General features: G+C 42.9%; 1 protein-coding gene across 10 annotated transcripts in view; it reads right to left on the reverse strand.

The window, feature by feature from the left end:
- Nucleotides 1-12,096, reverse strand: part of mtmr3 (myotubularin related protein 3) — a 158,476-nt gene that overhangs the window by 75,073 nt on the left and 71,307 nt on the right. For all 10 annotated transcript variants that reach the window (XM_068055099.1, XM_068055098.1, XM_068055105.1 and 7 more), the window contains one exon: nucleotides 11,031-11,147. In XM_068055099.1, the coding sequence (XP_067911200.1) occupies nucleotides 11,031-11,147 (117 nt within the window). The remainder of the gene's footprint in view (nucleotides 1-11,030; nucleotides 11,148-12,096) is intronic.

The raw sequence follows: 12,096 nt of genomic DNA on the forward strand, positions 1-12,096 counted from the left end.
GCAAGCTGCTGTCCTGGATGTTGTCGAGCTCCTTGAGGGTTGTTGGAGCCACACCCATTCAGGCAAGTGTAAAGTTTTCCATCACATTTCTGACTTGTGCCTTGTAGATGGTGGACAGGCTTTGTGTAGTTAGGTGGTGAGTTACTCACCGCAGGATTCCTAGCCTCTGACCTGCCCTTGTAGCCACTGTATTTATATGGCACTTCAGTTTCTGGTAAATGGTAATCCCCAGGATGTTGATATTGGGGGATTCAGTGATTGTAATGCCATTGAATGTCAAGGGAAGATGGTTATATTCTCTCTCGTTTAAGATATTTATTGTCTTGCAGTTGTCTGGCGTGAATGTTACTTCTGAGACTGAATCGGTGAGGAGCAATCAATCGGTCTTTAATGGACCGGAGCTCTGATGAAAGGTCACAGACCCGAAACCTTAATTCTGTTTCTCACTCCACAGATGCTGCCAGACCTGCTGAGCATTTCCATCATTTTCTGGTTATATTTAACTGATGTGAAGCTGGCACGGCAATGGCACAATGGCCATAAAGAGGCACACCAAATTACATACAACTGCACTTCAACAACAGAATATATTGTACATTATATGTTATAATGCTCCTGTTATGAAACAGTCTATATCCTTCGACCTATGAGCAGTGCGACAGGATATTCACTGGTAGTTTTAAAACTCAAGACTGAGCATTGGATTGCCAATATCAGATAGTAACAGTTTAGGCTGTTCTAACAAGTTACCGAACTGTGCTACCTAGAGGTGTCAGCTTGGCTCAGTGCAGCTTTTGAATTAGAATATGTTCCATTAAGGGGAGGCGGTGGTAGTGGTATTGTCACTGGACTAGTAACCCAGAGACCCAGGATATTGCTCTGGGGACATGGGTTCAAATCCCACCACAGCAGAAGGCGGAATTTGAGGTCAATTAATAAAAATCTGGCATTAAAAGCTCGTCTAATGATGGCCATGAAATCACTGTCGATTTTCGTAAAAATCCATCTGGTTCACTAATGTTCTTTAAGGAAGGAAAATCTGCTGTCCTACATGTGACACCAGACCCACAGCAATGTGGTTAAATGCCCTTCGAAATGGCCTAGCGAGCCACTCAGTTGTAGCAAACCACTATAAAGTCAACAAGCAATGAAACCGGACGGACCACCTGGCATCGACCTAGGCACCGGAAATGACGATGACAAACCCAGCCCTGTCGACCCTGCAAAGTCCTCCTTACTAACATCTGGGACCTTGTACCAAAGTTGGGAGTGCTGCCCTACAGACAAGTCAAGCAGCAGCCTGACATAGTCATATGGAATCATACCTTGCAGACAATGTCCCAGATAACGCCATCAACATTCCCGGGTATGTCCTGTCCCACCGGCAGGACAGACCCACCAGAAGTGGTGGCACAGTGGTATACAGTCAGGAGGAAGTTGCTATGGGAGTCCTCAACATTGACTCCGGACCCCAGGAAGCCTCAGGTCAAACATGGGCAAGGAAACCTCCTGCTGATTACCAACTACTGCCCCCCCCCCGCTCAGCTGATGAATCAGTATTCCTCCATGTTGAACACCACTTGGAGGAAGCACTGAGGATAGCAAGGGCACAGAATGTACTCTGGGTGGGGGACTTGAATGTCCGGAGCCCGGAGTGGCTCGGTAGCACCATTACCGACTGAGCTGGCCGAGTCCCAAGGGACATAGCTGCTAGACTGGGTCTGAGGCAGGTGGTGAGGGAGTCAACAAGAGGGAAAAACTTACTTGACCCGTCTTCACACTGAGGATACCCTCCATCGCGCTGGGTGGCACTACTACCGTGTTAAATGGGATAGATTTTGAACAGACCTAGCAATGCAAAACTGGGCATCCATGAGGCGCTGTGGGCCATCAGCAGCAGCACAATTGTACTCAACCAATTTGTAACCTCATGGCCTGGCATATCCCCCATTCTAATATTACCATTAAACTGGGAGATCAACCCTGATTCAATGAAGAGGGCAGGAGGACATGTCAGGAGCAGCACAAGGCAGACCTCAAAATGAGGTGTCAACCAGGTGAAGCTACAACACGGGACTACTTGCACACCAAACGGCGTAAGCAGCATGCGATAGACAGAGCTAAGTGATCCCATAACCAACGGATCAGATTTAAGCTCTGCAGTCCTGCCACATCCAGTCATGAATGGTGGTGGACAATTAAACAACTAACAGCAGGAGGCAGCTGCACAAATATCCCCATCCTCAATGATGGGGGAGCCCAGCACATCAGTGCAAAGATAAGGCTGAAGCATTTGCAACAATCCTCAGCCAGAAGTGCCCGGTGGATGATCCATCTCAGCCTCCTCCTGAAGTCTCCAGCATCACAGATGCCAGTCTTCAGAAAATTCGATTTACTCCACGTGATAGCAAGAAACGATTGAAGACACTGAATACTGCAAAGGCTATGGGCCCGGATAACATTCCAGCAATAGCACTGACGACCTGTGCTCCAGAACTTGCCACGTCCCTAGCCAAGCTGTTCCAGTACAGCTGCAACACTGGCATCTGCCCAGGTATGTTTTGTACACAAAAAGCAGGACAAATCTAACCCGGCCAATTACTGCCCCATCAGTCTACTCTCGATCATCAGGAAAGTGATGGAAGATGTCGTCAACAGTGCTATCAAGCGGCACTTGCTCAGCAATAAACTGCTCAATAACGCTCAGTTTGGGTTCTGCCAGGGCCACTCAGCTCCTGACCTCATTACAGCCTTGGTTCAAACATGGACAAAAGAGGTGAGGTGAGAGTGACTGCCCTTGACATTAAGGCAGCATTTGACAGAGTATGAGCCCTAGCAAAACTGGAGTCAATGGGAATTGGGGAAAAGTCTCTGCTGGTTGTAATCTTACTTGGTGCAAAGGAAGATGGCTTTGGGCGGCACAGTGGTGAGCACCGCAGCCTCACAGCTCCAGCAACCCGGGCTCGGTTTTGGGTACTGCCTGTGCGGAGTTTGCAAGTTCTCCTTGTGACCGCGTGGGTTTCCGCCAGGTGCTCCAGTTTCCTCCCACAGCCAAAGACTTGCAGGTTGATAGGTAAATTGGCCATGGTAAATTGTCCCTAGTGTAGGTAGGTGGTAGGAGAATTGAGGGAAGGTGGGCATGTGGTAGGGAATATGGGATTAATGTAGGATTAGCATAAATGGGTGGTTGATGGTTGGCACAGACTCAGTGGGCCGAAGGGCCTGTTTCAGTGCTGTATCACTCTATGGCTGTGGTTGTTGGAGGTCAATCATCACAGCTCCAGGACATCATTGCAGGAGTTCCTCAGGGTCGTGTCCTAGGACCAACCACCTTCAGCTGCTCATCAATGACCTTCCCTTCATCATAAGGTCAGAAGTGGGGATGTTTGCTGATGATTGCACAATGTTCAGCACCATTCGCTATTCCTCAGATACTGAAGCAGTTATGTAGAAATGCAGCAAGTCCTGGACAATATCCAGGCTTGGGCTGATAAGTGGCAATAACATTCGCACCACACAAGTGCCAAGCAATGTCCATCTCAAACAAGAGAGAATCTAACCACCTCCCCTTGACATTCAATGGCATTACGATTACTGAATCCCCCACTATCAAGATCCTGGGGATGACCATTGATCAGAAACTGAAGTGGAGTAGCCATATAAATACTATGGCTAGAAGAGCAGGTCAGAGGCTAGGAATCCTGTAACGAGTAACTCACCTGACTCCTCAAAGCCTGTCCACCACCTACAAAGTACAAGTTAGGAGTGTTCAGGAATTCTCTCCACTTGCCTGGATGGGTGCAGCTCCAACAACACTCAACAAGCTCAACACCATCAAGGACAAAGCAGCCTGCTTGATTGGCACCCCATCCACAAACATTCACTCCCTCTACCACCAACGCACAGTGGCAGCAGTGTGTACCATCTACAAGATGCACTGCAGCAACACATTACGGCTCCTTTGACAGAACCTTCCAAACTCGCGACCTCTACCACCTAGAAGGACAAAGACAGCAGATGAATGGGAATACCATCACTTACAAGTTCCCCTCCAAGCCAGACACCATCCTGACTTGGAACTATATTGTTGCTCCTTCACTGTCGCTGGGCCAAAATCCTGGAACTCCCTTCCTAACAGCCCTGTTGGCGTACCTACATCCCAAGGACTGTAGCAGTTGAAGGCGGCAGCTCACCATCACCGTCTCAAGGTGAATCAGGGATGGGCAATAAATGTGTGCCTTGCCAGCAAATAGAATGGCTACGACTACTTAGTTCTGATACTATTAACAGTTTTCTGACTAAAGTAACAAGGAGAAATTATGAACAATAAAATAAGTGATGAATTGAACTAAAGACAGACACCTTTTGCCGAAATATAAGATGGAGTAAGAAGTCAGGTGACCTCTCTTGTACTGCGAATACACATGGCAACAGCTGGAACCCTGAACCAATCGTCCTGTCTGGTGACGTGCTGAAGAAAGTATTAGAAATGTAAACTAGCCATTGAGGGCGGCACAGTGGCTAGCACTGCAGCCTCACAGCTCCAGCGACCCGGGTTCAATTCTGGGTACTGCCTGTGTGGAGTTTGCAAGTTCTCCCTGTGTCTGCGTGGGTTTCCTCCGGGTGCTCCGGTTTCCTCCCACAAGCCAAAAGACTTGCAGGTTGGTAGGTAAATTGGCCATTATAAATTGCCCCTAGTATAGGTAGGTGGTAGGGAAAATATAGGGACAGGTGGGGATGTGGTAGGAATATGGGATTAGTGTAGGATTAGTATAAATGGGTGGTTGATAGTCGGCACAGACTCGGTGGGCCGAAGGGCCTGTTTCAGTGCTGTATCCCTAAACTAAATTCAATGTTAATGGCTACCTCTCTTCACTGGGCTAACGATGACTTTGCAGACCTGGAGACTCCAGACTCAAACTCAGAATAGTGGGTGCGAAAAAACACCATTTTATCAAGATGGCATACAGATGAGCAACATCCAAACACATTGTCTAACAATGGTTACACCATCAAATATCATTTTTGAAAACAGAATTGGAGAGAAACCTGGGTCACCTGACAGAAACCAAGTCTTTGACAAGGAGTATTTAATAAGAGACATTTTCTGTGCAGTAAGCCAGAAGGAAGAGAGACCCATCCCAGCAAGAAGAGGGACCCTGCCAAAATACTATCTTTAAGCTACCTAGAGGCAGAGACGAAAGGTGACCTTGAAACTCCTGACCTGAGAAATTCTAACAGGAGTTTTTGCATTGAATGGTGACTGAGGTTTAACCATAGTAGTCTGCAGCAAAGCATCCATCTGCCTGAAACTTTCCAAAGTTTGACGTCAGTGAACCAGGAAAAACAGGCCTTCACCATTTTTAAATCTTGCTCCCGGGGAAACAAGGTTTCACAACAAACTATTTTTTTTTAAAAAACCAGCAGACCCAAATGCATGCTATCTTTTAATATCTATCTGGGCGTGTGTGAGAGTGGGTGAAGTTGCAAATATTTTTGGGTATTGTTTGATAAATATTTATCTTTAAACCAACGAGAAAACCTGTCATTTGTCTTTTCGTTAACCATTAAACGCTCGAGTTAAAACACAATTCTAATAAAACAGTGTCTTCGGTCAGTTGAGAGGTGAAAAGTGAAAATCATTCCCATCATTTCCCACCTGTCCATAACAATAATGCATTCCTTAGCACTCAAGGATTTGTCTGTCACAGTTACTTGCAAATACAGTTGAATTGGTCAACATCTGATTCATTTATTACAATCTAAGAAGCATCCAAGCAACAAATTGTCATGTAAGCTTGTTTCAAAGACAATGTAAAGCATCTCAAATGCTGACCCCATTTAAAGAACAGTTAACATCCTGACCAGGCCTTGCATACCAAGCAGTTGCTAAATTCTTGAACCAACGCACCCCTACCCCATTGCAGAAGTAATAAGTTCAATCAGATCTCACATACCACTGGTGTTCTTGTGAGCAATATTTTTATTTTAACCCATTAGTTCAAAAGAATTCACATTTCTGTTACAGAAGAGAAAGATAATCATAATGTTATAGCTTTCAGCAGAGTTTTCACCACATACAGTGTAAATTATTATGCGCTGAACCTGTTGACCTAATTGCTCCCTGTTACACAAACCAACTGAAATAAATTCAGATTCTGGTTAGCTAAGTGTAAATAGTTAAATAAAAGGAAGTGTGCTGGTGCTTCCAGAGATCATGCACTCTTAAAAGGCAGGTTATATGGGCTCAGTGAGTCACTGTCTCCCCAAAGACAACATAAAAGAAAACCAGCCCGACCATAAAAAGGAGAGATGGCCTCTTTTCCCAGTTACAGGCTGGCTGCTCAACAGCCTATTTATGCAGACCAGAAAAGTGGTTTTCCTGACACAAGGAAGCTTTTGTGTTTGGCTGAAGGAAACATATTCACTTTCTTCCATTAACCTTATCCCGTTAAAGGAACAGAGTATTGCGAGAATGAACCAGACAAACCAAGATTTTTCAAGAGAACATACAGTGGCCAGGTACATAGTTGTTAACTGTAAACAACTCCAAAGCTACTGTGGAATTTGGTCCAGTACATTAACAGATAATTCTGACATTACCCAGGATCTGAGCAGGTGCTGCAAAATTCCTTCTGAAAGCAATGTAAACAAAAAAACAAACTTACTTTTACATAGTGCCTTTCACCAGCTCAAGATAGTCCAAAGCCCTCCACAACCAATAATCCATTTCTGAAGTGCAGACACAGTTATAATGTGGGCAAATACAGCAGCCAATTTGCACACAGCAAGCTCCCTCAAACAACATGAGATAAACGATCAGATAATCGGTTTTTGGTGTTGTTGGTTGAAGGTTAAATGTTGGTTCAGGACAACTGAAAGTGTCATGGGATCTTTTACATCCACCCGAGAGTGCAAACAGGGCCTCTGTTTAACATCTCATTGGAAACACAGCACACTCCTTCAGCACTGCACTGGAGTGTCAGCCTAGATTATGAGCCCATATATCTGGAGTGGGACTTGAACCAATGACCTTATGACTCAGAGGCGAGAGTTCTACGATTGAGCCAAGGCCGCTATCCATATAGATGGGCTGCAAGATTTCCAGCTGCAGAATTCAAATATTTCAATCCCAGATTCAAATTTACTAGCATCTCGAGTTAAGCGTCACCAATTCTGAGGTACCGAGTTATGTTTCTAAATGCACTATTCTATGTGTCTGAAGGAAGTGATATTGGAATTATCACACGTAACTATATAACTAGTTAAGCAGTTATGATTGACAAAATAAACTGGAGAAATTGAGGATTTAAGCTGAATGATGAAATGTTATATTAAGGTGAATTACCTACAGGACAACAACTTAAAGAAATGAAGGCACAAAAACGAGTATGCTTCTTTTAACCAGAAGAATGGCTTTAGCAATGGCTTAATGTTTAAGTGTGCTGAGTAGTGATACTGAGACAGACCAGTAAGATTTGATCCTTCGTTTGAGATGAATTAGTTGACCTTAGACTGAGTGTCAAATAGCGCATAAAGAATGGTATCAGTGTCCCAGTACTTTTTCTGAGGATGGGAAGGGGGCGGTGTTGGGATAGTGGGAGGAATTCAAGTCAGCCAGAATTTTAGCTCCTGGTCACTCTCTAGAGGCTGCTGGGAAGTGCATGCATTAACAATGGGTGAGGATAAGATCAGGACTGTCCCCTGCAGTTGAATTACTTAACAACGCTCACTGTAATCTCACAAATGTGCAGCATAAATGGAGCTCACGAACCACTTGAATAAGATCCCAGATAGTTGCTGGTTCCCATGTAACCTTATTCCAGAATGCTTTACCACCTTAAGGAGAGGAGAATTTTTAAAAAAGTATTGAGCTAATGAAGGGGGAGAAAAGGGGGTAGGATTCTTTTATGCTTTGTATTGCAGCATCATTTGGAACATAAGCGCTCATTCAAAGACAAGAACTATTTAATTCTCCTAAGTAACAAGAAGCACTTTCACTTAGATCAAAAACCCATTCAAGAGAGCAGCAAAGTAGCCATAGAGAACATGCATCATTAATTCAAAAGTGCTGAGACAGGCAGTGCAAAAAGATAAGCAACTGATTCCACTGCTCAGGCCGTCCTTACTTCCAGCTTAATACAGCTCGTAAAGAAATATCTGGTATTGATGGAAGTAATATGAATTGTAAGAGAATTTTAGAACTAGTTTAATACATTTTAGATTATCGCCACTAAATTAAGGTATATAAGTACTGACATAAATCAATTTAGTGAGGAAAAGAGTCAGTTTTAAGAAGTGAAAACAGATATAGTTTGCAGCATAATCCTGCTATTAACTTCATTATAGCAGTGATGTTCTTAATTAGTATGATAAAAGGTTACAAATCCCTCAGCAGTGTTGTTAGAATTCCAATAAAGCACAATAATGAGCACATAATATTTCATATTATGTACAGAAATCCTTAGTTCATGCAACAGTACAAGTATGGATTTTGCTGCTCCAAACTCAGATTGTTTTTGCACAGAACATTCAGAGTTGTGTAACAGTAGGATGAAGTAATAGTGGTAGGCATCGATGAGACAGCAGTTAAAAATGAGTAACATAAGTATCATACAACATTAAAGCATATTACTTAAGTCTGACTTTTTCCTGAGGTACTTTGCTACCAATACACTAAAAAGGCCTAGTTACAACACTGCTTCAGGAAATTCTATCACTCTGCAATGTTAGGTTAAAACCACTATTTAACTCAATCATGCATGAAGATCTGCAATGCCACAATGCACTGTCAGCATTATGCTATAACATTTCATCAACAATGCTGGGGTTACTTAAAGAAAAAATACTTACTGTCATTTCACAACAGGTATTTTGATAAATACTCTATACAGGAAACCAAAAACAAACGGAAAAGCTAAATCTCTTTGTTCTGTAAGCTATAAAGTAGAATTCAGAAAGTTAAAATACTTCCATTTTGCATTTTTATTGAATACATCCTCTGACTTGGACTAAACCTAGTAGACTAGGTCTATAATGCAAACATTTTTCTGGTTATCAGACTGAAAGATAAAATTCTTCAACAGTCATAATACTTCACTCTTGCTAGTTCCCCATGTATGAATATGCAGCTGAGTTACAATATTTACAGAATTTTGTAGAGCAGAAATATTCAACCCTATGGCCAAATTCTGCTACTTTGCAACTTTATTCAGGTATGGAGCACCTCTCAACTAGTCCCTCCTGCATAGTCAGAGATCAGAGAGAATAGGTGAGTGCTTTTAACCAAAACAGTTTACCTCTGAAAAACCTGCTGTCAGAATCAACTGATTTTTCAATAGGGGTTATAAAATTCAAGATTTTTAAAATATAAATAGCATTGTCAGCTTTCTTAACAGGACAACTACTTCCCACTCTCAGCAGCACCACCCTCAGGCGTTCACAGTCTACATGCCTTGCCTGAAGGAGCAGTACAGCGCTGCCGATAGGAGGACCACCATGTCAATCCGCTATGCTCCCATTAAGACATCTCACAGCACTGTGAGTCTAATTTTTCTTACATTCTCACATTCCAACTGGAAGATTAGCAGTTTCTTCCAGAATTATTTCCAGAGGTGAGTACTTTTCCTTAATAATGCTCACCTACCTATCTGTGCTGGGACTGGGAGTGTGAAGGTAGTTTGCAATCAATGCTTGGCCAAATGATCTTGGGAAAAATTGACCAAACAAGGCTGGACCAGAGAATCGTAGCACTTCTGTTACCCCAAAAAACTGCAGTCCTTCCCCGGATATATACCGAACAGACTCTTGGAACCCCCTTCCAGCAAACATACCTTCTCGCAATGCTCCAGAAACATTGGTCAACGATGCTGCTACCCCTAGTCCACCCAACTACCCAATTCCTGATACTACTGTTTCAAATCAGAACAACTTTCTCATTTAAAACTTGATGTTGCTGTCTCTAACTTGCCTCCTTGCCTAAGTACCAATACTGCTGCTTGCTTTTGCAATTCTGGGCAGAAAGAATCAGGGTAGAGGTAAAAACAGAAGACTAAGAAAGGGAAAGAAAAAGACAGCACAAGAATGGAGAGTAAGCATAAGAACAAGAGTGCACAGGTAAGAGAGATTGAGGAGATCATCGAGCATATTGTGCAGAGAGGAGTACACAGGTGTGGTGTTGGGGGGAGGGGGTGGGGGTGGGAAGAAAATTGTCCATGTGGGGGAGGGAGTGCAAGCAGATGTGGTGAAAGAGAGTAGGGGAAGTCAGTAAAAGACCCTGGGAGCAGGGCATGGAAAAATATGTGGGGAGAGCAGCATAAAAGAAAGTGTGGGGAGAGGGAAAGAGCAAGAAGGGAAAAAAACAGGAACATAAGCAAAAATGACAGATAGCATGGTCCAAGATTTCAGGAAGTGCAAAACAGATTGGAAATTGGATGTAGCTTTTTATTTATTTATTTATTTATTTATTTATTTATTTAGAGATACAGCACTGAAACAGGCCCTTCGGCCCACCGAGTCTGTGCCGAACATCAACCACCCATTTATACTAATGCTACACTAATCCCATATTCCTACCAAACATCCCCACCTGTCCCTATATTTCCCTACCACCTACCTATACTAGGGGCAATTGCTAATGGCCAATTTACCTATCAACCTGCAAGTCTTTGGCAATCCAGAGTCTGCCTTATTCAAAAGTGATTTACTCAGACACATCCTACTTATTTGTGGTGCCACAAAGCTGCTCCAAAAGATTGGAAATCCTACTGTACAGCACACTCAAACCTAGATGCATTTGTACCTGCACTGCAAAAACAACAGACTCACCATTTCTTCATCTTGCTGTCATACATATACACCCCTTTATAGTATAGCTGTTCTTGTGGAAAAACTCAAACTGGTTTATTAATTGCACTAATTATCCACCAAAGAAAACAAATTTTATAACCTGTACCAGATTCAAAAGTCTAAATCCAATAAAAGCTCGCTTGGTCAGCTGTTGATCATTCAAAAATTCTTTCAACACTTACATTGACAACTGTTTCCTTAAGCTTGATGTGCAATCTGTAGTTAGACAGAGCAATAATTGCATCCTCTGCACGTCCTATGTATTCTGTGCTTTCTCCATGAAGCTCAGGAAAAGGAACCTAAAATGTTAAGTAATTGGGAAGCAATTATTATGCAGCAGTGTCATAAATAAAGAAAAATCCACCAGCTGATAATGCATCTAGTTATGCAGAAATTTGCTTTCATAATCTTGGGTCAGCCATTAAATACATGGCCAGCACAATGGTGCAGCAGTCCAGATGGGCATTTAAAAAAAAACTTATTCAGTTGTGTAGGGCCTTTGAACTTCTGTGAAGTTGGGGGACAGAGTGAAATTCAACAATTATTCCTGAAATCTACATAAAACATTAACATTCAATAGATTTCACAGGTACTCGTGATTTCAGGAATTCCATGCAATAAAAGCAGTTTTATCCATGTGGGGGAGGGGGGGGTGGGGGAAGAAGGGGGGTAGTCAGTACATGGAGATTCTCGTCAGGGAAACTTCTGCCAGCTGATCAGAACGTGTTAGCTGTGGCTCAGTGGTAGCACTCTCGCCTCGGAGTCAGAAGGCTGTGGGTTCAAATCCAACTCCAGAGATTTGAACACAAAATCTAGACCAACACTCCAGTTCAGTATCAAAAGAGTGCTGCATTATCAAAGTGCCATCTTTTGGATAAGAAATTAAACTGAAGCTCTATCTGCCCACTCAGGTCGATGCAAAAGATCCCACTGCACAGTTTCGAAGAAAAGCAGGGGAGTTCGCAAGTATCCTATGCATTATTTTTTCCTCAGCCAACATCATTAAAACAGGTTAGTTGGTCATAAAATATTGCTCTATGTGGGAACTTGCTGTGTGTAAATTAGCTACCATATTCCAACAGCAACTACACTTCAAAAGCACTTAATTGGCTGTAAAGTACTTTGAAACATTGAGATTATGAAAGGCACGTATAAATGCAAGGCTTTCATTTTAAAAAAAAAACATCCATCCAAGTCAGTACTAATAGGAGATCTAGTACCAAGTACCAAGATGAGTCTGGGATTGTT

The sequence above is a fragment of the Heterodontus francisci genome, chromosome 23, assembly GCF_036365525.1.
Source record: "Heterodontus francisci isolate sHetFra1 chromosome 23, sHetFra1.hap1, whole genome shotgun sequence".
NCBI lineage: Eukaryota > Metazoa > Chordata > Chondrichthyes > Heterodontiformes > Heterodontidae > Heterodontus > Heterodontus francisci.